Here is a 23413-nt window from a genome sequence, read left to right on the forward strand (position 1 = left end):
TTCCTTCCTATTTTAGACTTCTTTAGTTCTCTCCAGAATGCCAAACCAGGCTCTCTCTCCTATCAGCAGCTTGTGATAGAATGAATAATGAAAAAGGACAAGACACATATGACTTTTAACAAATCTGAGCCTCATCAATGAGGGAGGGGCTTCTGAGTGTTTTAATGTATGTCCTTTTCTGGCTGGTGGTACTAGCATATGCTGGCATTTGTGTAGTTGCAAGAAATAAAGACCAAGTGTATTTGTTTTGGTTTTGCAGTTTTTATTGATACTTTATTTTTTTTTTCAAATTACAGTCTCTTTTGACTTAAAACAATAGCTGTAGTGCTTATTTTGTGCCATATTAATAAATTTTCTCGAAAACTACTTTATTGAAAGGTCTAATTGACTTGTTGAGAAAGTTAACTAAAGGAAGTGTTGTTCATCTGATGTGAGATGGTTGTGTGGATGCACAGTTGTGTGACAAAGCTACCCCACAGCCCTGTGATTCCCTATCTGCTGTAAGCCACCTCATCCCCCAGGGGCTGGCTCTCCAGGGAGGTAACTTCTCTTGGACTTTCACCAGAGCTGTTTTCTGCAGATGGCTTTCCACCACTTGTACTTCCTGAAAAGATAATACAATTAAGATTAAAATAGATGTCATATTGTTGAGGCAGCAAGCTACAAAGGTACACATTTTGTCAATCACACCTGAAAACCTTTCATGCAGCTATAAATGTTCAGGAAACTGTTTTTTTCAGTTGGCAATCCATTTGCAAAATGCTTTAGAGTAATGGCAGATCACCTCATGGTAATTAAGTATTGTCCTTTAAATAACTGCCATTGGAATACATAATAGTTTTTTCTCCACTCATGCAAGGCTTTATTTTTCTATTATCTCCTGAAAATTCCCTACCAGGTAGGAAGTGTGGACAACATTAATTTTTTTGTCTGTCTGTAATACAAAAAGCCCCAAACACCCACCTCCAACAAATATTTTCTTCGTTATCTTTTAACTTCTATGATTTCAGTCTTCAACTCTATTTCAGTGATGCAGTTGCCTCAACACCACCAAGTTATGTCAAGAAAGTGTACTGAGGGTATTTATTTAATTCGCATAGTCAGAGTGCTCTCATTGCTGCACAGATGTCTCTCATACTAAAGGAATGTTTTCTGTTTGAGATTTCCAAAAAAGAAGGTGTGACTAGAAAGGATAAAAGATGAATGCTAACCATGACATTCCTGATTCAGTTTTCATTCAGGTCTGAACTCTGAACATTCTTACTTTGTTTGGACTCTTGTTTGGCTACACAAGGCATCCCAGAGCTCATGGAGAAGGCTCCAGCTTTGCTTGAATTTTCTACAGATAAAGTCCAACCTGGCTAACTTGGACATGGAAAATATGCCTAAAAGTCAAAGTTTAGGCACATGAGTTAGGCAGACATGATTTCACTGTGAGACACTAAAGGCATCTCTTTCTCCCCAGCTGCAAGACTGCTTACAGAGGCACTTGCTTTAGAAGGATTGGTTCTGTTTAGATACCAGCTAGAGCAAGAGATGCAGACTGGATCCTACTCCACCTGTTTGGGGTGCAAACAAAGGGACTCACTGTTAGGCACACACAGTCCACCACACTATGTAATGGGAATGTTAGCATCCAGACATCTGTCTGAATATACATAAACATTCTGGAGCTCCTGTTTTTAACTGAATTTCAAGTTATTAACACATTCCCTGGAAAAAGCCATCCACAGCTCCCTTTTTCCACAACTGCTACTCTTCTTGTTTCTCAGTTTGATGTTTCCCATGGAAACCGTCATAATTCAAAATATAAAGCACATCTTTGAAATGCAGCCATGGGAACTCCAAACCTCTTCAAGCACCATCACTTTCATAATTCCCCAAGAAAACTGCTCCCCAAAATGCCAACTTTACAAACTGGTCTCAAACAAAACTTCAAGAGATTGTTAGTTCATTGGCAGTGAAACAGATTCCAAGTTCCCGCCATAGTTTGTAACGGCACTGCCAGCAAACATTATGATGAATCATTGCATTTATGACATGGATTTTTAAAATTATCTTCAAATACAACAACATACATTCCAATTATGTGCCAGGGACAAATGATACATTCTGTCATTAAATATTTCGGTCTGATCACAAAATGAAACACCAGCTTGGACAATTTTTTTACTAAATGGAAAGAAAATTACAGGTAAGAGTTAAGATAAACAGCTTCTATATCCAGCAGTGAATAACCTAAAAGACATCTCAGATTCTTAATATGAGAGGTTTTCTTCCAGAAGCTGAAATTTATGAGTTTAGCTTAAACCACAGCAAGGAATACCTCAGTTTTCTGTTGGACAGAGATATTGAGCTTTGAGCCTTTAGTTATCTCGGATTTGACATTTCCAAGTCAAGACATTTCCCATGGCAGTATACAAAGGATTGAGAAAAACATTTTAAATGCCAGTTCCAGCTATATTTTATGATCATTGGTTTGTCCAGTTCTTCTCCATTATATTGAATTATATTGGGGATTTTTTTGCTTATAGATTCCAGATGGTATATGAAGCTGGAAAAATATTAATTTCAAGGAAAAGATGAGATGAACAAAACAGGATTCATCACAGCTGGTTGAGATTGCACCACAGTAGGTCCTGTACACCTTTGTACTTAGATGTGAAGACTGGAATGTTTTGTTATCCATGCTTCTAACTGGCACACTTGTAAATTCTATCTGATTGGCATGAGGCCACAAATTGCGTCTCACAACAACAATCCAAGAACACTACCATGAACATTTATAATTTTTGAAAGGCAGAAAAGTGTTAGATTGGTTCTCATAGTAGCTGAAAGACATAGAGATCCCCCTCACGAAGGAGTACAAGATGCAACATCCAAAAATGGTTTGCAGCATTGTTCTCTCAAATCTGTGTTCAGCATATGCCAAGGTCCCAGAGGACAGCCTGACAGCACTCTAGGAACAGAGACTGGAGCAGTCAGGGAACAACAGAGGTGCAGTGCTTCAGTTTTGAAGGTAAGTACAGCAAACTGCCTCAGGTGCAAGGACACACATCAACGAGGTAAAAACATGATATATAGGGATTCAATTCCTGCAGAATAATTTGTGGGAGCAATGCAAGTGATGAACTTGTACTGGTAGACTGACACTGCTTTTGCATGAATTTAAGCACAATATCTTCTCAAAAATAAATTAAGGGTGGTCAGCCATCACCTTCTGAGTTTTTTGCAGTCTTTCTAATCAAACTGATGAACATTATAAATGTTTTTTCATGACGACCTGGGCTCAGATTGTTATCAAGAGACTCACAGGATGTGTCTCTTTAAGTTACCATCCCAGGCTAAGGGGTCTGTAGCAGAAAAGGGTTTTATGTGATGTCTATTTAAATTGTATGAAAAAGTTTAGTATTCAAGAGAGAGAACAGATTAAAAATTACTATCAAAGCAAAGTGTGAAGCCAACATTGCTGTGAGGTGGAATTTAGCAGAAATCAGCTGTGTAACTGCATTACCATGGTGCTGAGGCCAAGCAAATAGTGGCTTAAAGAGCCAGTTGGGTGTACTCAGTTCTGCTTGAAGATTAACATGCACTTTTGACATGTACTTTTTAAACATTTTCTTGACAATCTATGCTCCATAAATCTCACACTTTATGGCTTATTTTCAAAAAATTTACTCAACTTTGTGAACCCTTCAAGTATGTTTTTCTCTCACTCCCTGTATTTTTATGTTTAACATGCAAGTATTTGGCTTTGGCCATGGACAAGAGCAGGATATTGAGCTAGACAGATCATTGGACTACCCCATACATGAATTTTGTGTTACTATGCCAGTTTGGATAGTTTTAAATCTTGTCTATGTCAAAAACCATATGCCCTGGTGGATATTTTCCCACTTTTTGGGGAATTTCCATAGGTGCTAGGAATAGTCTCTGTCCGTGGTGCTTGGTCAGCAGTCATTCTACCAGAGCTGTGACTTCAGCCCAGTCTGGCATTACACAGGCACAGTGCTGTGAGATGAGGTCCATAAAGATCTAGAAGTTTTTGCTGGGACTGTTTAAACATCAGAATAAAGCTGTGAAAATTAGCAATATCTCAATCAGCACAAAGTCATTGGAGAGATCAAAGTATCCCCTCTGACCTTGAAAGATATTGAGGGATACCAGGAAACTGATGAAGAGGCTGACAACAAAATCTTGACTCCACTTTGGAAGAAAGACCATGAGTAAAGACTGAGGTTGTCTATTGAATGAGAGAATTCATGCTCTGTGTTTGCACCAGAGCCACCAGCTTGATGGTTCTGAGACATTTTAGTTTTGTGTCACTCAAACATCAGCCTCAGCCCATCTGAGGTCTCATGTCAGGAGCATATAGCCTGGGTAGTTTGGTGTCTTGGAAAGTACATTTCGTTCTCAGAAATTCAACAGCCCCCAAAGCAGAGCAAGCCTGAACTGTATTCACTGTGAAGATGAATCCTTAGGACATAAAAAACACATGCAAAACTTGCAGGCCTCCAAGAACAAAACATCTCTGCCTGCCAAAAAGGGATGGTTTTGTTTGCTTTGCTTGAGGCTATCCATATTTATTTACAAGATACACAGATATGAAGGGGAGTTTATTTACTAGAATAAATTCAGGACAGGCAGCAGATTGAAATCTAAGCATAGTTGGTTTTACTGTCCTAAGCAGTAAGAAAAAATTGAAGGGCTCTCATAGCTGCATTAAAATTTATGGCAAATATAAAAGGACACACGCAAGAGGCATAATCACCACAGCTGTAAAAAAAGTTGAATAAACTAATCTAGTGAGAAGTCAAAGCATGCATGAACCATAATAAGATTTAAAACCTCAGCTGCAAATTTACAATGGATGGAAATTATTTGAGCTTCTCCTAATCCATAGGAGTCTCAGCATTCTCATGTTAGGTGTTTCCAGTATACAAAAGAGGCCTATATACACGGCCTTCGAGTTTACCCAGTCTATATTGTGACTGTAAATAGGGAGTAAGCTCTCTATATGGCTTTCTCACATCTTCTACCACCACAACAAGAATATTTCTCTATCTAGTTAAACTCCAGGACAATTAAACTTTATTACACATTATCTGCTATAAAGTCAATTTGTTTAGTGCTACATTCTTAACTGTATACCCTGGACATTGCAAGATGTTTAATTTGCAAAAAGTGCTTTTCCACAGTGACGTAACAGCACTATAGTCAGACAAAAACATTTAGCAGAGAATATAGGGTTTATTTAATGTCAGAAAATAGTCTTCTCACCTGTGGATGCTTTCAGCCTTCTGATATAATCAGACCAAAAGGAACAGTCTGCTTTTTTCAGTCCTTTAAGAGTCGGCAGAGAAACAGTGAATTCCTTGTAGTTATCGCCATCATCACTTGACAGATACATAGGCCAGGCAGGCATCACTCCCAACATTCTTCTTGAGAAACTGTGCAGGTAGTTTGGATTTCTAAGGGAGTAGGAGACATTGTCATTAGAAAAGAATGACATGAACAGTAAAATTATAAGAAGATTGGCTAGGTCAGGAAAATGTGTATCCAGTCCCTCTGACCAGCGGGCTTCAAATTCAGTCCAGACTGATGAATCATTCACAGTGCCTCATCTGACAATACCTTTTTAGTCTGGTTCGCTTCCTCAGGAACAGGTACACAGAACCTGTATAGACACAGGTTTATGAATAGCCTCAATAGCCCTCAATCCCAGCCCAACCCAAGATACTGGAAAAAGCACATTAAGTCCGTATTCCCACCATTCCCACACTAGGTTTCCAGAGATACTCCTCATTCTCAAGCATGGCCACGGCATGGTAGCCCAGAATGATGTTCACAGAGTAATTGGTAAAGGGTGCACTGTGTCTTCTTGTGTTTTCCCTTTTCTTATGGGAAAAAGAGAACTCTTAGCCAAGAGGTTTAAGCATTGGGGTCCTAGAACTAAGCTCTGGAGACAACACCAAGGCCTTTGAAGACTGCATGTACTTTAGTAGAAATTGCAGCTGGTCAATAGAGATAAAAAGTCTATTCCTCCTAGCTAAGTCTCATACTCTAAATCTTTGGTGGCTGCTCTGGTTGGTAACGTGGCCATGACTTTCCAGCAGTGTGGACCAAATCCCACTGTAGGCTTACAAACTGAAGAGGAAATGAAGAATGATTGAGGGCAGGGTCTGGACTGACGACACCTCCTCTACTTCTCACCATCTTCCCAGTCACAGCAATTCTTAAATATCTCACACTTACCCTGAGTTTATGAAATTGGAGATATACTGCATAATTTGCAAGGAAAGGCCCTTTTCTTCATCAGTAAATTGTTCTTCATACTTCGGGTAAAAGGGCAGACCAAATGCATACTGAACATCCAGCAGGAACTCCTGACCTGAGCTAAACCAAATATTTATAGAAAGGTAATTAAAACCATCATTTATTTATTTGTGGAAGAAAGGGAAATAAATTGCTTCAGAGAATAAAGCAATGTTGTAAATAATTAATGACCATTAATTAGAGTGTGGTGAGCTGTGGGACTTCTCCAATCTAAAACACAAATGAAGAGCAAGCAATAACAAAGAGAATTTTCCATTATGTTAGTGTAGTGTCTTTAACATTTGTTACAAAAGGAAACTGTGAAAGGTGTTAGGGCACATTTTCTAAATTAACTGGGTGTATAAGAGAGATTGATAGAGGGACAGAGTCACTTGGCTATTCCTTAAATGCCTCTTAAGTTTTGGACAGATTTTGACTAAAGTTAAATTCAGAAAGTGGAAGCAAGTGGTGACATGGATTCTGGCAGCCACAATGGAAGTTTATCTATGGCTTATTTCACAGACTTGGAATATAATTCGGGCCTTTCTTAGCAGCAACTGGAGTTTTTCCATTGACTTCATTGCGGCCAGGATTCTGGATAAGAAAAGATGCAACAGGAGATGTTTATGAACATTGCTGTTAGACATAGTTTTAATCTAATTTCTCTGCTGGCTGGGTGGTTTTGGTTCATACACTCTGTTCATCCCAAGTTTTATATGGCAGACAAGTCAAAACAGCTTGAAATAACCCCCAAGATAAGATTTAAGAAAGAACAACTGCTGTGTAGTTCCACATAATACTTATAACTTATTATAAGGAGTATTTCAACATTTCAGAGACAAGATGGGCCAGGTAAAACTTGCAGGATCTAATTGCAAAGGTTACACACCTCAACACTGTCAAGTCCTGCAGAAAAAAAATGGCCAACTTCTACTAATAAAATTATAACTAAACTATGTTCTACACATAGCTTTGAACCACAGCTCAGGAGGAGATATTTCTGGCCTGATCCAATTGTATTTTCCATATCTCCACATTTGGACAAAGGTCTTATTAACTCTGTGTAATGCTGCATGAAGGCAGACAGCATCAGGGGACCTGGGACAAGGAACAGATGTCTGTGAGGCAAGAATAAACAAATCACAGATCCACTTTTGACTCTGCATTTGTCAAAATGTAGCACAACTGAAACGATTTTATCTTTGGACATGAAATGCAGCAGCACTGGTGTGACCCTGATACTGCCTCCAATGGAACAAGGAGTGTTCCACCATCACTATGGGCACCTGGTCTAAAAGCAAGATGAGTGCTTTACATTTTATGAGTGGTGGCACCAAAGCTTCTATTTTGAAAAGCACACAGCCCTCTAAATGAAATACATCTTGGGTTGTGTTTTTCTTAGTCTTATCATAATACCTCAGTAATACTTTGCATCTGGAAAGTGAATTATTCACAGATTATTCACCAAAAAAATGTAGAACTGAAACAACATTAAAGCATATTTTTCTTCTCCAAATATTTATAGAAGGATTAAGCAAGATCATAGTTTAATAATTTTGCCTTAAAAATAATTTGCTTGGCCCAGTATCTAACAGCAATTTCTAGTGTCAGTATTTCAGCAAAGGTACGATATATTTAAGGAGGCAATTTTCTTGGCAAAGAAGAGTCACTTTTGATTAGATTAGAGGACATGAAATTAGTTGAGGTGCAATGAAGAGACAAATCTATCCATTTAGGGATTGCATAGCAGAGGTGAACTTAGCTGTGAAGTTAAAACAAATAAGCTGGGACTGAAGGTTTCCCTCTAAATGAGATTTTGTTCTTAGACCTCATGTTTCTAGAGGTGAAAACTGTTAGGGTCACAGTCCAGACTAAAAATGCAGCAATCTCATAAATAGAGAATTTATTTGATTTGAGATTATTTGACTGCACTTGGTTTGATACAGAGACATTAAGTGGTACAAAACCCTACAATTTCACAGTCTGCTTTCTATATTTCTGGTTGATGAGAAAAAAAAAAAAAAAAAAACATGAGAATGAGAAAAAACCTGCTAAGCACATACATAAATGCACAGAAGAGCAGGAAAGACAACTGAGAAACATCTAGATGGCAGCTGGATGAGAAATATGAGAATAGTTCTGTCTCCTTCCTCAAACTCTGATCATAGAATCATGATCATAGAATCACAGAATCATAGAATAGCAAGACCATAGAATGGCTTGGGTCAGAGGGGACCAGAGGAAAGTGCAAAATGCCCAGAAATGCTCAAACAAGGATTTTGGAGTCTTGTAGGAGCTCTGAGCATTCTTAAGGTAAAAGCAGGTACTGACTCTGTTTTCACTGGAAAAGTGGAGTGAGAGAAAGAAAGGAGAGACAAATAAGTATTTGTAGCTTTGCTGTTGTACACTGCCAGCTCTGAAGGGAAGTTTTAATTTCCTGAGCTGCTCCAAACTGCACTCCCAGGATACCAAGCATGTGCTCAACAGCAGCAGCTCTAAATGGGGATATGAAGTCCCCACAACTCTTGGACTTTGGAGGACAATTTGACAAAAGGGAGGCCTGCAGAGACAAGGGCAAAAGGAGTTTTTAAGGAAATCAAATAGCAACTAACTTCCTCTACAGAAGTCCCTTTTCAAGGAACAGATCTGTTATTTTAAAGACAGCAGTGAATTTAATTATGTGTAAGGATGAAATCTTAGCTTTGGTGACTTTACAGGAGTAGTACTTTGTGCAAAAGTGGCTCTTCAGATCTTCTCTGTATAGCTTTGCTTTTTAAGATGTCAATATTTTTAAAACAGATTCACAGCTCTTTTTATTTAGCAGACCAGTAAATTAAGCCATGGGGAAGATAGAAGCCAGATCCTACAACTTTGTTAACATTAAAATGAGCTCTCCATGGGGAATTCTTATTTCACCTCAGAAGTGAAATGCTGCTGGAGTCCAGTTTACAAAAAAATAGATTGTAAAATCAGAAATTTTGTGACATTCATAACCAACGATTTAACAGCAGGCCCTTGAAATATCATTTGCTGGGATTTTTTATTATCCAGTGCCAAGCCATTTAATTGGGAAGGTATAGGTTCTGAGAAAATTTCCCATAACCTAAGATGGATTTTCCATTTAAATTTCCAAGTAGGAAAGACAGAAAGAGATTACTCAGCCATCAGATACTCCACTTCTCTCTCTACAGAGGTGTGGCTACTTTCACACACAAAGGACAGCTTCAACAGGGAAGAGTAAAAGATGAATACATCAGAATTTAGAACAAAACCACCTAATTATGGTTGATTTCGTTTAAATTCTGGTTCCAAATCAAACAGAGCATAAATATAAGCCCCCATGTCCAAGAGCTGAAGTTAAAATTTTTATCACAAGCTTTTGGAAAAGAAAAAAACCAAGCCAAATCAACAACTAACAAATAAAACCAGACTAAAAACCCCCCAAAAAACCTGCCTCACCACCGGCACCCCAATTCAGAAACCCTCAAAAACTTTGTTTGCAAAATGGAATTGTCATTACTGGCAATCTGCAATCAGGGCAGTCAGAACAGAAGAATATGATCTGGCAGATTACCATGCTATGTTAGGACTGAATGCACAACTCAGAGCTGGGGCTGCAGGGACCTCACAGTGCGATCCGTAGCAAATTAGGACATAGATCTCATTTTGAACCTTGTCCTTTTTCTAGGTCTGGCTAATTATTTCATACTGAAAACTCATTTTGATGATTAATGACTTACTCCAGCCTAATATTTCTCCTTCTCCTTTCATTTAAAAATAGTCCTTACTCTCTGTTCCAACTAATATCAATTAATCTCAAAGCATTTTGAGTTACAGCTTCTATTCTTAGTTGCCTTAATGTAGTTATTGGTTCTTTTTTAAACCTCCACACACAGACAGAAGCCAATGTAAATTACCTCAAAATTCTAATGATATCCTATATGATACCAAAAAACCAAACTTCCCACTGCTATTCAATCATTTAAATTTTAAAATAACAAGATAGATATAACTAACTAGAGTTCAGCCAGAATTACCAGTGATCACCTGAGAAATGCAGAAGAAATATTGTACTCAAACTCATGTCAGTCACCAAATAAAGCAGATGTTGGTAATCTGTGACAGATTGCTGAGATAAGAAAATCATTTGTCCTTTAATGTAAACTTTTGTGAGAATAACTGCTCATTCTAACAATTCTGTGAAAGATTTTGTGTTACAGAAGAGGTCATGGCTTTCAGTTCCCAGCCTCACAATCAAGGCCCTGTTCAGTATCCCATTTGCAAGGACATGCCTATCACTGGGCAAGTAAAAATCCCCACCTCTTCAGTGTCACTTGGCTTTGCTGAGAACGGGTTATTTACATGCTGAGTGAGTTGAACAGCGCAGGTGAAACCCAGACTCATAGGTTGCTCATAAATCTCCTGCTGATTTGAGTTGATATAGGATTTCATAACCACTCTGTCCCAGGAGAAGAGGATATAATTTACATAAAATGGACCACTGCCTGTGTGCCATTCTGCCCTCATTCTGGTTTTATTTTCAATAAATGCATTAAAAATTATTTTTTTGTAAGAATTATTGAAAATATTAAATGTGCAGTTAAAATTGCACCCATCTGCATTACCTTCACATTAATACCAGCAGATTTTTCCAGAGTATATTTGCATATCCAGTATCCTGAACAGCCATTGTCTCATCCATGTCATGGGAGAGGAGCAGCCTGCCAACCCTGCACTTTGCTTGAACTGAAATGTTCATTTGTATGCCAAGCAAAAATAATTTTAAAATTATATACAGTCACATATTTTATGAAAGGAAATGGTATGTGATTGCAGGGAGAAAAAACTAATCAAAGGATAGCTGGATATTTATAGAAATTCAGTGAGCCAATATGAGGCCTGGTGTGACCTCTGCAGTTCTAGGGATGCATTTGGCTCATTGTGTCTCCTCTCATCATGAACTCCTGCCAAACAAATGGGCGAAAGGATGTGAAAAACAGATGAACATTTTGCTTTCTTCTTTTCAGGAAAATCAGGACATATGGAAAAAGCTTAACTCCTAACAGGATTAAACTGCCAAGTTTATCCACCTTTGTACCAAAAAAGCCCGATAGATACATGTGATTTGCAAAAATATTCTAGAGTTTGCTGTGCCTTTTCCACTTGAATTACTCCCAACACACACAATGTTCCACTTTGCATTATAGCTGTGCCAATTAAAGAAAATATAACTGAAATAGCAGATAGTAAATTCTAGAGCCTGAAAGCTCACACGAATTGAGAAAAAAATATCATAGATCTTAAGGCAGGAAGAAAGAAAGCACTTTTATCAATTTGTCAGAGCTCCTAAAGAACACAAATTACACAAATCTGCCAGGGAACTACTGTATTTAAGATCTAGTAATAGGCATGCTGACACTTGATTGGACTTTTGGGAGACAGAAATTCATGTGTTGTTCCGAATGGCTACTCTTAAGCTGAATGAATGGATGAATTTCCAGAAAAAGGTGATGTGTACATCTAAAGACCCCAGATCACCAAGGAGAACATGGTGCTCAATATGCACTGACTTTGTGCTTATCTTGTAGATTACATTTGATGGGAACTGCCACCACAGCACATGGAGCTCCAAAATTGCTTTGTCATTTCCTGAGTCTTTCAGCTGAATTTTGGTTAATTTAAAGATGTTTTCCACTTTTTCTGAGCTGGCTACTTTGCCTTTGCATATTTATTGCTAATTTACAAGACCTGGAAAATCTACTGAATTACAAAGGCCTCTAAACTACTTCACAGGAAGAAAAAACAAATTGTCCAGACCCCAAGCCTTTAGAAGCAGAGGAACTTAGCAAAGAGCTGAGAATGGCATGATGTGGCTGTACCAGTGGGACAGTGTTTTCATAGCTGCAGCTGGCACACAGTAATGGATAAGGCCAAAGGATGGCACTTCCAAAACAACCATTTTTAGGAGGTGGCTGGGAGTAGAGACTGAGATATAGAGCACAATGACAAGCTGTTCTTGCAGCAGGTGGACATAGGCAATTGTGGTGCTTGCCCAGCTATGGAGCAACATGCATCTTGTCACCACCCCACTGGTAATTTATTTGCCTTCTGGTTTTAGATCATTTATTTGAAGCCCAGAGGCAATCTCCTGTCTGTCTGAACAGCACCCAGTTTAGACTGTGTCCCCAGCCTTTGGGGTGCTGGTACTCATGGAGTAACAGCTACAGATGGGAGGAGAGCATCAAGGGGACAGCAATAATGGATGGATTAAAGGACAGGGATATAATTGTTGTGAAATGAAAAGAGTAGAAAAATCTCCTTTAATTGAAGAGATATTAAGTATAGCCAGAATTCTTGCCACATCCATAATAAATGGAAACCAAGAATACTTCACATAGTTGAATGGGTTTATACACAAACAATTTTTGTTTTATCAGTCAGGAGTTCTCGCCTTCAGTTACAGGAATCTTTAAGAAGTGCCACCAAAACCCAGCCAGCTATGTGAGCCTTGGCACACAGCAGCTTTTTAACAACTCACACTGATGTACACCAGAGTGCATATCAGGAGGTAAAGACAGCCCCAACCAAAATGACTCAAAAAAGGCAGCAGCTCATTAACCTTGGGTGAATCTTTCCCATGCAAAATCAAGAAAAGGTTTTATGATGATTACTATGGTGATGTTAATGACTAGAAGATAAAGCCTCATTAAGTCTCGGTTTGATGCTTTTCCATCCTGCTGATGATGATGATCAGCCCCCCTCAGTGGGCAGAGCACTGGATTTTACCTACCATCTTTAAGACAGAACATTTAGCACCACAATGTGACTTGGAAACTGCTGGCATGGCAAGAAGTGCTTCTTCAATATAATACACAGAAATCACCCAGAAACCTCTTGAAGGGTTAACAAGGCAAATCTTTGTACAGTTAATAATATTATCCTTGTCAAAACATACTTCTCCTATCACACATTTCTTTACCATACCTAAATCTATCCTCCAGTTCTCCTCACTAATCCTAGGCAGTGCTGAGCAGTCACATTCCTCCTACATTGTTTAGAATAAATGTTTACTCCAAGGCCTAAGTGTTCTCAAAGACAGAGTGAGAAAATGGCAGCTGGGTCATGTATATATTTTTACCACAGATTATTAATGTGGGAGTTGGTTCCTCATTTAAATGGGAACTGAAGACTAAAACAGACGTTGTGTCATGCCAAGCTCAGGAGAATGCTACCACGTGGAAGGAGATGTTATTTTGCTCTCTGCAAGATCCATTCATCTATACAAAAATTGTCAGTTCATGGTTTTATGTGATTTTCCACATATGTCATAGACATCAACTTAGAGCAGGCTTTTTAACCCTACCCTTGTATCTACACAAGCTTGAATGTGTGTGTGTGTGTGTGTGTGTGTGTGTGTGTGTGTACACTTTAGAAACATCCAGCTGAGAGACAAATTTTGGCTAATTTACTTTTACTGGCAAAAATTCGTCCCTGCTTAATACTTTTTTTGTCTACTTTGCATCATTGTGGTTGAGTCTGTCTTTACTAGCTGACTTCTGCCTCCCTTTTGTTTATCTTGCTGTTAGTTATTAAGTGAAACAAGAGGAAATACCAGTACTTTTTTAATCCCTGCATTTTAACTCTCTTGTCTGTTACATTTTGGGAGACACATAAAGTAGGAGAGAGGTGACAAAGTAGAAATTGAAGAATGTGTTGCTATACGGTGCCTTATCTAATTAGTGAATGGCTATTTTCCCAGACAGAATATTTTGTCCAAGAATAAATAGTCTTCCACTATTGTAATTATCTAAACATTATTTTAATGTACTCTTTCCAATACTCCTTTGAGGTAGCCATTAGAAATTATTATAGATTATATATAATTATATTATCATCATCTTTATGATACAGATTGCAAACACAAAGAGAGAAGGTCCATCTCCTGTATAAACTGACTTCTTAGGAACATTTTAGACACCAAAGTAAAAAACCCTCATTATTTTATCTTTTATGTTACCCTATGGACATAACACTAAAAAACTTCCCATTTTTATTTGTTGAGAAATCATTATTCTATCAAAAGCCTTTGAGTGATAAGGAATGTCTAATGAGGTTTTCCTCCAGCTACAAAAAATGAGGGGATCTGATTTAATGTGTGCCCTCACAGAATACCCTGTACATGACTACCATGTGCAAATCATGCTTTGGCTATTGCATTCATTAACACAAGGAAATGAATAACAGGGTTCTGCTATTCAGGCCCTTAATGGAATGTTTGCAGGGTACAATTCTCACTTCTGCTGAGCAAGTTCACAGCCATAAGTCCTGCCTTCCAGTCTAAGGTGTAGGTTATCTGGGAGAGTACATGCCTCTGCTCCCCCCACCCCCAGGAGTCACAGTTTTCAAAGAAGAACTTGAGAACTGTCAGGACTCTGTTCCAGTGGTTACAGAAGTCTCTTGGAAGTTGGGGACATGTTTGCCAGATCTTTCCCCAAGATTAGTTTATATATTCTACTTGAAGGCTGTTTCATGGATATCACTGGGTTTAGTCTGGTAAGATAAATCACTGATAATATTCTCAAGAACTGTTTTGTTGGTTCTAGATTTTTGATGGTTTCCCATTTTTAGGAGTCAAAGCCACTCTCCCATTTGAAGCCCCTTCCTTCAACAGCATCACAGCACTGGCATGAGTGGGGCTGCAATGCACCTACATTACATGGAGGGGGGAATGCTCTAGAGAGGGTGACATGGAAAAAGTGGGATGAAGAATAAAGGAAGATTCATTTAGGAATGAATGAATGAATGAATGAATGAATGAATGAATGAATGAATGAATGACAGACAATATTTAACAAAATACTTGCAGTGTATTCAGCAGAGGACCTAGTGTGGGGTCCCTTGGGAAAACGAGGGTATCACTTCATGAATAGACATGTTGTAGTGACAAATGAGATCCTTTCATACACAGACAAGCTGAATTCTGCAACTTCTGTTAAAGTGCTTGCTTTTCAAGCTTTTTTTTCAGCATTTATTTTAATGGCACTTAGGGATAAATAAAAACTAAAGGAGTAAGAATATCATGCAGCATACCAATTTGGGCCATTTCTCCTTGCAAATAGCTTAAGGCAATTGAGCCTCTGTTTCACGTTCCTGCAAGTTTCAGACAGTACTCTGGCTTTGTTTGTTCTTATAAAGAGGGTTATGAAAAAGCAAACCAATAACTTTTGCACTAAATTTAAAGTAATTAGCCTAGAACACCAGTGTCAACATAAATATGATTAAAATATGTAGCTACATGCTATGTAAACTATTGCTGCACAGAAGAGCTTGAGGAGAGCTAAATAACATCAGCACAAGAGAAATCTTAAATAGGGCTTGATAGAAGAGAAAATTCTTATCAATTCAAAATCACTGCCTCAAAGCCAGTGAGTCTAAGCTGTATAAGTACTATTTAATCTCCTTACAAATAAGATCTAATCGTAGACGGCTCGGTCACTATCATTCTCCAAAGCAAGAAAAAACTTGCTGGCTCATTTGAGAACACGTCTTTTCTTTTTGTGCGGCTGGATTTTTGGCATACCATAGCTCAGTCCTGTTTGGAGCCTTGTAAAAATCACTTATCTGGACCTATCAGTAGCCAAATGGAACACTGTGAACATTCCCGCTGGAGCTGCCAGAGAAAGAATGGCTCCCTGAGGATTAACTTCTCAGTTAAAAAGAAAGCAAGCCTGTGTTACCACAGCATAATGGCCTTCATCTGTAACCTAGATCTGGGCTGGCTTCTTTCAAATGCTTTTTCACTATGCTATCAGGAAGGAAAAAAAACCCGGGCAGTTTGCAGGGAACTTCACAGGATCAAATGGTGCCAGTAGGAACCCACCATCCCTCCCCTGAGCCCTTTTGGAGGAAGCCTGACAACAAGGAAAAGGTCTCAAAAAGCCTTCCTGGAAAGAGGTGAGGGGCAGTCCAGGGGGCTGGGAACAAGCATGGCTTTCTCATAAGGAGACAGTATGAGGATAAGCATCCCTGTGTGCTTTCCTGCCCTGGTGTGTGGATTCAGGGAACAGAAGGGGCGGCTGTTGCTGCAGTTTCTGGTCACTAAGCGCTTGAGAGCAGGAGCCACTCTGGTGAGTCACAGGGCAGCCCAAAGTGCTGACCACTGCCTGCAAACTTCAAGTGCCTCTTCCTGACTTCTGCAAAGGTCTGGGTCTAAAATAAAGTCAGGGGAGATCACCTTAAAGGTCTCTGCCTACCAGATTGTTCTGTGCCCAACAAGACATTGCATCTCCCACAGCCACTTAGGCCTTTCTGCCTAAAATAAAATACAGCTTGTCCTGCTGACAATCTTTCAAGTAAGCTTCTAAAATGAAGGATGACACAGAGCCTGAGTCCCCAGTGCTTGTGTGCAAAAATATTTTTCTTCCCATGAGACAGTCTGTCACAGAACACCAGTCATAGTGCCAGTACAGGAAGGAATAAATCCCTGAGCTCATCCACACTGAAGGCCAGTCAGTACAACTGGAGTACAACTGCACTGACCTCAAAAAAGGGCAGTGAGGAACTAATGTTGAGTAATTAGAAAACAATACCCCATTTATCTTGAGAGCCATGGACTCCTGATGACTTGGACCAAATTCTGATTCTTTGTGGGACGTTTATCAGATGTAGAGTAGGAATCTGAAAGGCTAGCTTCGGAGCTGGTCAGGGTAGGTAAGTTGGAAAGGGGAAACTCAATTTAGATATCTAATGGGAAGTGCTTCAGATCAGAAAAAGCATTCCTGTATGGTTAAAGAATTTATTAGAGACCAATCCCTCCTTTGCTCATCTGAACTGTTTATTTGATGCACCTACGTCTATTCATTTATTCCACAGCATGCCCAAACAGTCAGTCCTGGTTTTACAAACTGTAAATCCAATAAAATCCATCTCCTTACCTGCTCTGTGAGGAACTCTCAGGTACGTGGTACATGAAGACATTTCCTTGAGAGGCAGCAGCCCAGTAACTCGCCATGTTTATAATGGGACATGTGATAAACTGGTCACTGATAAAAAAGGAGGAGCAGAGAACAGACACAGTTGCGTAAAGGAAAAAAGGGAAGAACCCCCAGAAGCAGAGGGGGGAGAGATCTCTCTCTATCTCGATAGTTTACTTCAATTTTCCAAACCAGCTCATATCTGTCTTCAAATCAACTGAAGGAAACCACATTCACCCTCTGCAAGACTGGTACTACTTAGAATTCACTAAAAGTGTTGTTTTGTGGAGTGTTGAACAATGATAGTAAACCAAACAGATCTGACACATAAGAAATATCCTGGCAAACAAACTCCAATCCCACTTTAGTCTAGTTTATAAGACTCATGAATATAGTAGTTTAAAGTTCTTTCTGGTACCACTAGGTTGTGATGGCATCTAATAAGAGGTCTTATGTATTTCCTAGTTTAAGGATCAATAATATAATTTCTGAATTTGTGTGATTTCTTGGGTAGTGTTTCCAGAACTGGAAGAGGTAAGAGACCACTTTTGAAGATAACCTGCAGGGCTTATCAATATGGAATTCCTGGTGCAATATGTCTGGGAGAGGAAGATTAACCAATAAGAGTGCAATGAGGAAGTCAAATAGTCAATTTAACACCAGGTCTAAAGGGTACAAGTGAAGTAAATGTATCCAAACCTTCCTGCCTTCCTTTGCCCCAAGAAGTGGGGCTGGAAGGTGGGGTGAGCAGTAGGTGGAAGAAACATGAGTGGTTCAAGAGGGGCAGGTAGAAGAGAGGAGACCTTACTGCAATATATCTCACTGTGATTCCTCAAGGCAATATTATATACACATGCACCCCCACTCCCTGTTCTTCCTGTGCCTGAGGACTCAGCACATGCTTTGGGTGTTTATATACCTTTACCTAGGTGGGTGCACACAAACATAGCTGCTGAGGAAGTGGGAGGTTTCAATTCTCAGTTTAGTGGATCTGAAACAGCAGCTTCTTCTTCAGACTTGGTAGGTTAAAAAAAAAATACTGGTACAAGAACAAACAGCATCAGAGAAGCATGAAAACATTTTGCTATTTTTAACTGGTATGGTTATGAAAGGCACTGTTTGGGTAGCTATCTTGGTTCAGCAGAGTTTATTTTAAGCTCATCTGTGAGACCACAAGCTTTGGGCTGACTGACCTCAGGGCTCTTTGACAGTTATGGTTGACAACACCCAAATGAAACAAAAATTACTGCTCTTCACATGCCTACCAGCATGGAGACTTAGAGGAGCAGATGGTCTTTGAAAACCAGGAGTCTGGGGAGAGCAAAGCTCTCAAGAAATACTTTGTGCTACATTTCACCATTTAAAAAGGATTCTCAGTTGGTTCTGTGGGCAGGAAAAAAGTCAGCTATTCTGAGGAAGTAGAGAAAAAACCTGAATACACAGTAACCACAAAAATGAAACGGCTGTCTCTTACAAGCATGGAATACCAGAGTTTTAAAAGAAGAAGAAAAAAAAAAAGGAACAAGAAAGAAAATTAAACTAATTTTACACTTGGGAAAAAAAAACAACAGAAAATTGCAGCTAAAACAAATTTAAAAGTAGAATTATTTTAAAACCACAAAATATGCACAATGTATGTAGTTTATAACAACCACTTATGTTGCTTTATCACTCTTGGTAATCCTGTAAAAACTTTAGCAGTTAATTCCTTACATAAAACTTTTCTTAGCTTACACATCTATGCTGGTGGTAACTTTTTTGTTAAAACAAAACAAAATTAAGGAGAAATAACCCAAAACCAAACCAACCAACCAAACATCAAGAAACCTAGAACCAATCCCCTGTTTTGTCCACCACGTATGTGATGCTGATATAGGTGACTCTCATTCTGTGCCTACTGTTTCATCTCACTTTCTGCTGTAGTTGGAGTAATTTTCAAAGCATTTGAAGCAAAGTATTATCATCAGATGTCCTGGTCTCACTATTCATCCTTTTGCTTGGCCAAGAATAAGCCATTCACTTCTTTCCTTAGCCAAGGTATTTGCCTCATATCGTAAAGGAGCAGGTAATCCCTGTACCCAGGAGGCTGCCAAGCCTGAGGAGCTGCTGGTGCATCTCATTCCTGCTGGAAATGTGTGGTGTATCCCATTCCTGCTGGAAATGTGTGGTGTGCCATCCCCGCAGCTTTGCAGAAGTCAATGTTTGCACCACACTGAGCCCTGGGCTGAATGTCAGTGATCAAATGTGACAGCCCTGTGTTATAACAGCTCCTTATAGAGGGTTCTCTGGATGGGAAGAATGGTTGAAATGTAAATCCTACAGTGGTTTATTATGGCTTAAAACCTCACTGATCTAAAGGATTTCCTCCCAGGGGTAACAGTGGTGGTGGAAGGAGACTGAAGATAAGTTTCATGGGCTTTGATGCCCATGAAACACAGTGCTTCTACATGTACTGCAGGCAATGGCCCCACTGTCGTGGTGACGGGAGGCCCATCCCTGGGACAGGCTACAAAGGAGGACAAATTTGGCAAGATGTGTGAGTTGATAAATGGCACAAAGCTCGGCCCACAACGCTCTGGCTTGTTTCCTCCATGACCTCAGTGCACCAGCACACCTGGACCACCCAGAAACTGCTGTCTTCTTTGCGAATCAGATGTTTCAGAGAGAATCTTGGCTCCTGTTCCTCTCCTGCTCCCTAAGGCTCTCCCAGAGCAATGTTCTGCAGCTCTGATAGAGGAATAAAAGGAAAATCCTGTCTCTGAGGTGTTGTGGAGATGCTCACAGTGGGACAGAAAACAATGAGAGTGCAGATACCAGGAGCCTGTAGCTATGATGGCTCAGTTCAGAACACAGGTGGAACATCTTGGACAGGCCCATTAGGATTCAAGTCCCCAGTTTCTAAGCTACATCACATTAGAAAAGTAAAGGGTATTCACAATGAATCTGCTCATAAAGCAGAGACAGGAATAGGGAAATATTTTTTCGATTCATTTCTGGAAAATCTGTTTCACTTACAAATCCAGTCCCTGAATTTGCTCAGAGGCAGAAAACAGGAAGTTTCCAACTTCCACCTCCCAAAGGTCCATGCAATGTTTCAATGCAAAGGATGGGAGTGCATTTACTGCAGGCAAGTTCCTCACTCCTCTGCTGACATGCATGAGGTGTTGGAGCCTCCAGAGCTGGGCAATGGAGTGGGGAAGGGGCTGGAGCACAAGTCTCATGAGGAGCAGCTGAAGGAGCTGGGGGTGTTTAGCCTAGAGAAAAAAAGGCTCAAGGGGAACTTTATTGCTCTTTACAACTGCCTGAAAGGAGGTTGTAGTGAGGTGAGGATTAGTTTCTTCTCCGAAGTAACAAGCAAGAGGAAATGGCTTCAAGTCCTGCCTGACATTGTGAATAAATGTGTTTTGTAGGCTTCATAATTTAAAAAAAATATATTGTAATTGCTGAAACTAAAGTTTTCAAATTTGGCCATCAAGAAAACTGACTGTATAATTAGGGGACTGGGAATAAAAGGCAGACTATTAATTCTACTGTCAGAGGGATGAGACAACTCAAGGAACTGTTGATACACAGCAACCCAGACATCTATGACATAAAAATGCAAAAAGAAGTATTAGTAGTCTGAACTCAATATCCAGTTCTAGAATGACATGTCAAACTTTTCACAAGGCATAAAAACCAGTTCAATTTCTGTTTACCAACGACATTGGAAACCTCACAGAAAATGAAATCATATTCCCCGTTTTCTGTTCATTTGCATAAGAATTTCTCAAGTTTTTCAGAATATAAATATACACTTTAGATAAGCAAAACAAGCCTTGCTCAACTCCAATTACATAGGATGACTTTCTTACCGGGTGGCGTTTTCCAACGCCCTGGAAAAGGTTGAATAATCATCAGCTGAGTGTTCCAGGGAGTAATACCACGTAGCTGCATCTTCAATGAATGAGTTGGACTCTTCTCCTCCTAGAGAATTTTGCAGAGCCTGATAAAAGGCTGTTTTGCTGTTGGCTCTTCCTTGACTTTCTTCAAATTTCTGAGAAAAAAAGTGCATACATGGAATTCAGAAACAAACCCAAAAGATAAATTTTTTAGGAGCAATGTAGGCTCAGATCTCCCTCTGCTGGAACAAGTCCTCTCTGCTGTGATCTCTGATTCCTAGGGGATTGAGTAGAGGACAGTCCTACTTTAGCTTTTCCAAAACTGTCACCAACGAGAAATATTGACTTCCTATGGACACACTATAGTAGAGAAACCCTGATCTAGTAGGTCCAAATTATAGGTATCAAGCTGTGCCAATGGATCTCTAATAGTACAGAAATCTTGCTGGCTCTCATAGAAGGGGTTCCCAGGGACAGTCCTCCACTGCATATGTGTCCAGGGCTGTCTTTCTGATGATCTCCAGGAAGGAAAACTAGAGGGGAGAGAGGGAGTTACTGTTCTTTTCCTTTGAAAATTTCAGAAAGCAAACATGCTGTGTAGGCCATTTCATGGCTATGTCACTCTGCCTCTTCTGGGAACACCTACAAAGGAACATGGCTGCTCCAAGTTCCATATTTAGGTCCCTTCTGGAATAAGATCTGCTTTAGACCTGGAAGAGAAATTCCATTCCTTCAAATCCCAATGCAAGGAACAGCCATGATCTTCAAACTTCGTAAGCCTTGGGGCTTTTCAGAGAAACCAATAGGGAAATGCCCTTTTTCCTGAGATCTGTGACCTTTCCTAACATAAAGGCATGTTCCCCAGAGCAAAGCGCCCATGTCACAGCGACAACCTTCTATGCCAAACTGTATATCCAAACATATTTTTACCAAAGCTAAAGACTGCTGGAATTTTTCAACACATCTTTCTTTGAGGAAGTTTTTTTACGTTATCAATTGAAAGTTTTTATTTTTTGAAAAAACTATTTCAATTTCAGAAACAAAACAACTTTATGAAAAAACAAAAGCCTACCCTGAACTTTTCTGTGCATCAAGTCCTTTCTAAAGAGGGCACTATACAGGTGCATATTGGTTGAAACTTGGATAAGAACTCCAGAGAAAAAGATCTAACAAACCACCTCTATTATCTTGGGCAGTCAGTCTGATGCAAACTAGACCAGTGTCTGCCCAGTTTAGTTACTGTAGATGCTTTATGTATTATTTTGATGGCCTGCAGCTGGTTTTCATCATGCTGCTAGAAGGTCTTTCCACAACCCTATACAGAAAGTACAGATGGAATTATACCTTTTCAGTAGATTCACAGAAATTAAAGTTGGAAAATAAAGTTCCCATGTGCTGAGGCTAAGGTTTGTCCTTAGTATTCTAACGCTCTGTGCATTTTGAATAAGTGACTTTAAGGGATTTGAAAACTCTACCAAGTATCCCAAGGTCCAAGAAGATCTTGGCAATTTGCCTTGTATTTTTAACAGATTCTTCTTTTGGCTGAGTTTTAGCCCATGCAATGTGAAAGAGTCATGTGGTGCCAGCTTTAGTAATACAGCTGTACTCCAAAAAAGATGGGGAGCTCACTCCTGACACTTCATGTCCACAAATGCCACATATGAAACTGCACAGCACTCTTGCCTGCAAAATCATTCAGCTTAAAACCAGCAAGGACATGCATATTCTTCTGCAGGAAATAGAAATGCTCACTGAGGACCTGACTGCAAGTTCACTGAATTCAAAAGCAATTTTTCCATCGCAGCTTTGGCACATATCAGTCCGGGTTCCTACTAAGCAGCAGAAGCATTGCTTTGTTTAGTTAAGAATCTCTCATTTGAAGACTGGGGTTAGCAGTTGTGGGTAAGAAAAGATACTTTTCTGTAGCAGAGCAAAGCCCAATCTCTTGTGTATAAATCAACCCATACAAGCAACTTTCATGCAGTGCTTTCATTTTTTTGGCTTTTTAAAAGGGATTTGTTAACTTGTTCTACTCTTGTCATGGCTACTTAAACCAGGGAGACACAAAGTGAAAAAACCTTAGGGTATTGATTACGTAACCTAGGAACTTATCCATCACTCTTTCATCAATGGTCAAGTATCAAACAAAGGTTATGGTTGAAAACCACAGAGAAGGAGATGGATCATCATACACCAATATATGGTTAAGGTGACAAACTCCCTGACAAATGTTTTCTAAATGTC

At 39.5% G+C, this 23413-nt stretch overlaps 1 protein-coding gene across 1 annotated transcript in view; it reads right to left on the reverse strand.

Annotated features, from left to right (window-relative positions):
* Positions 1-241: 241 nt before the first annotated feature.
* The window catches only part of TG (thyroglobulin), a 146944-nt gene continuing 123772 nt past the window's right edge, over positions 242-23413 (reverse strand). The window contains exons 44-48 of the mRNA XM_068180670.1: positions 21143-21324; positions 17250-17357; positions 6256-6396; positions 5281-5471; positions 242-604 (exon numbers count right to left, since the gene is read on the reverse strand). Coding sequence (XP_068036771.1) covers positions 492-604; positions 5281-5471; positions 6256-6396; positions 17250-17357; positions 21143-21324 — 735 coding nt within the window. The 3' untranslated portion in view covers positions 242-491. The remainder of the gene's footprint in view (positions 605-5280; positions 5472-6255; positions 6397-17249; positions 17358-21142; positions 21325-23413) is intronic.

The sequence above is a fragment of the Anomalospiza imberbis genome, chromosome 1 (genome assembly GCF_031753505.1).
Source record: "Anomalospiza imberbis isolate Cuckoo-Finch-1a 21T00152 chromosome 1, ASM3175350v1, whole genome shotgun sequence".
In the NCBI taxonomy this organism is placed as follows: Eukaryota; Metazoa; Chordata; class Aves; order Passeriformes; family Viduidae; genus Anomalospiza; species Anomalospiza imberbis.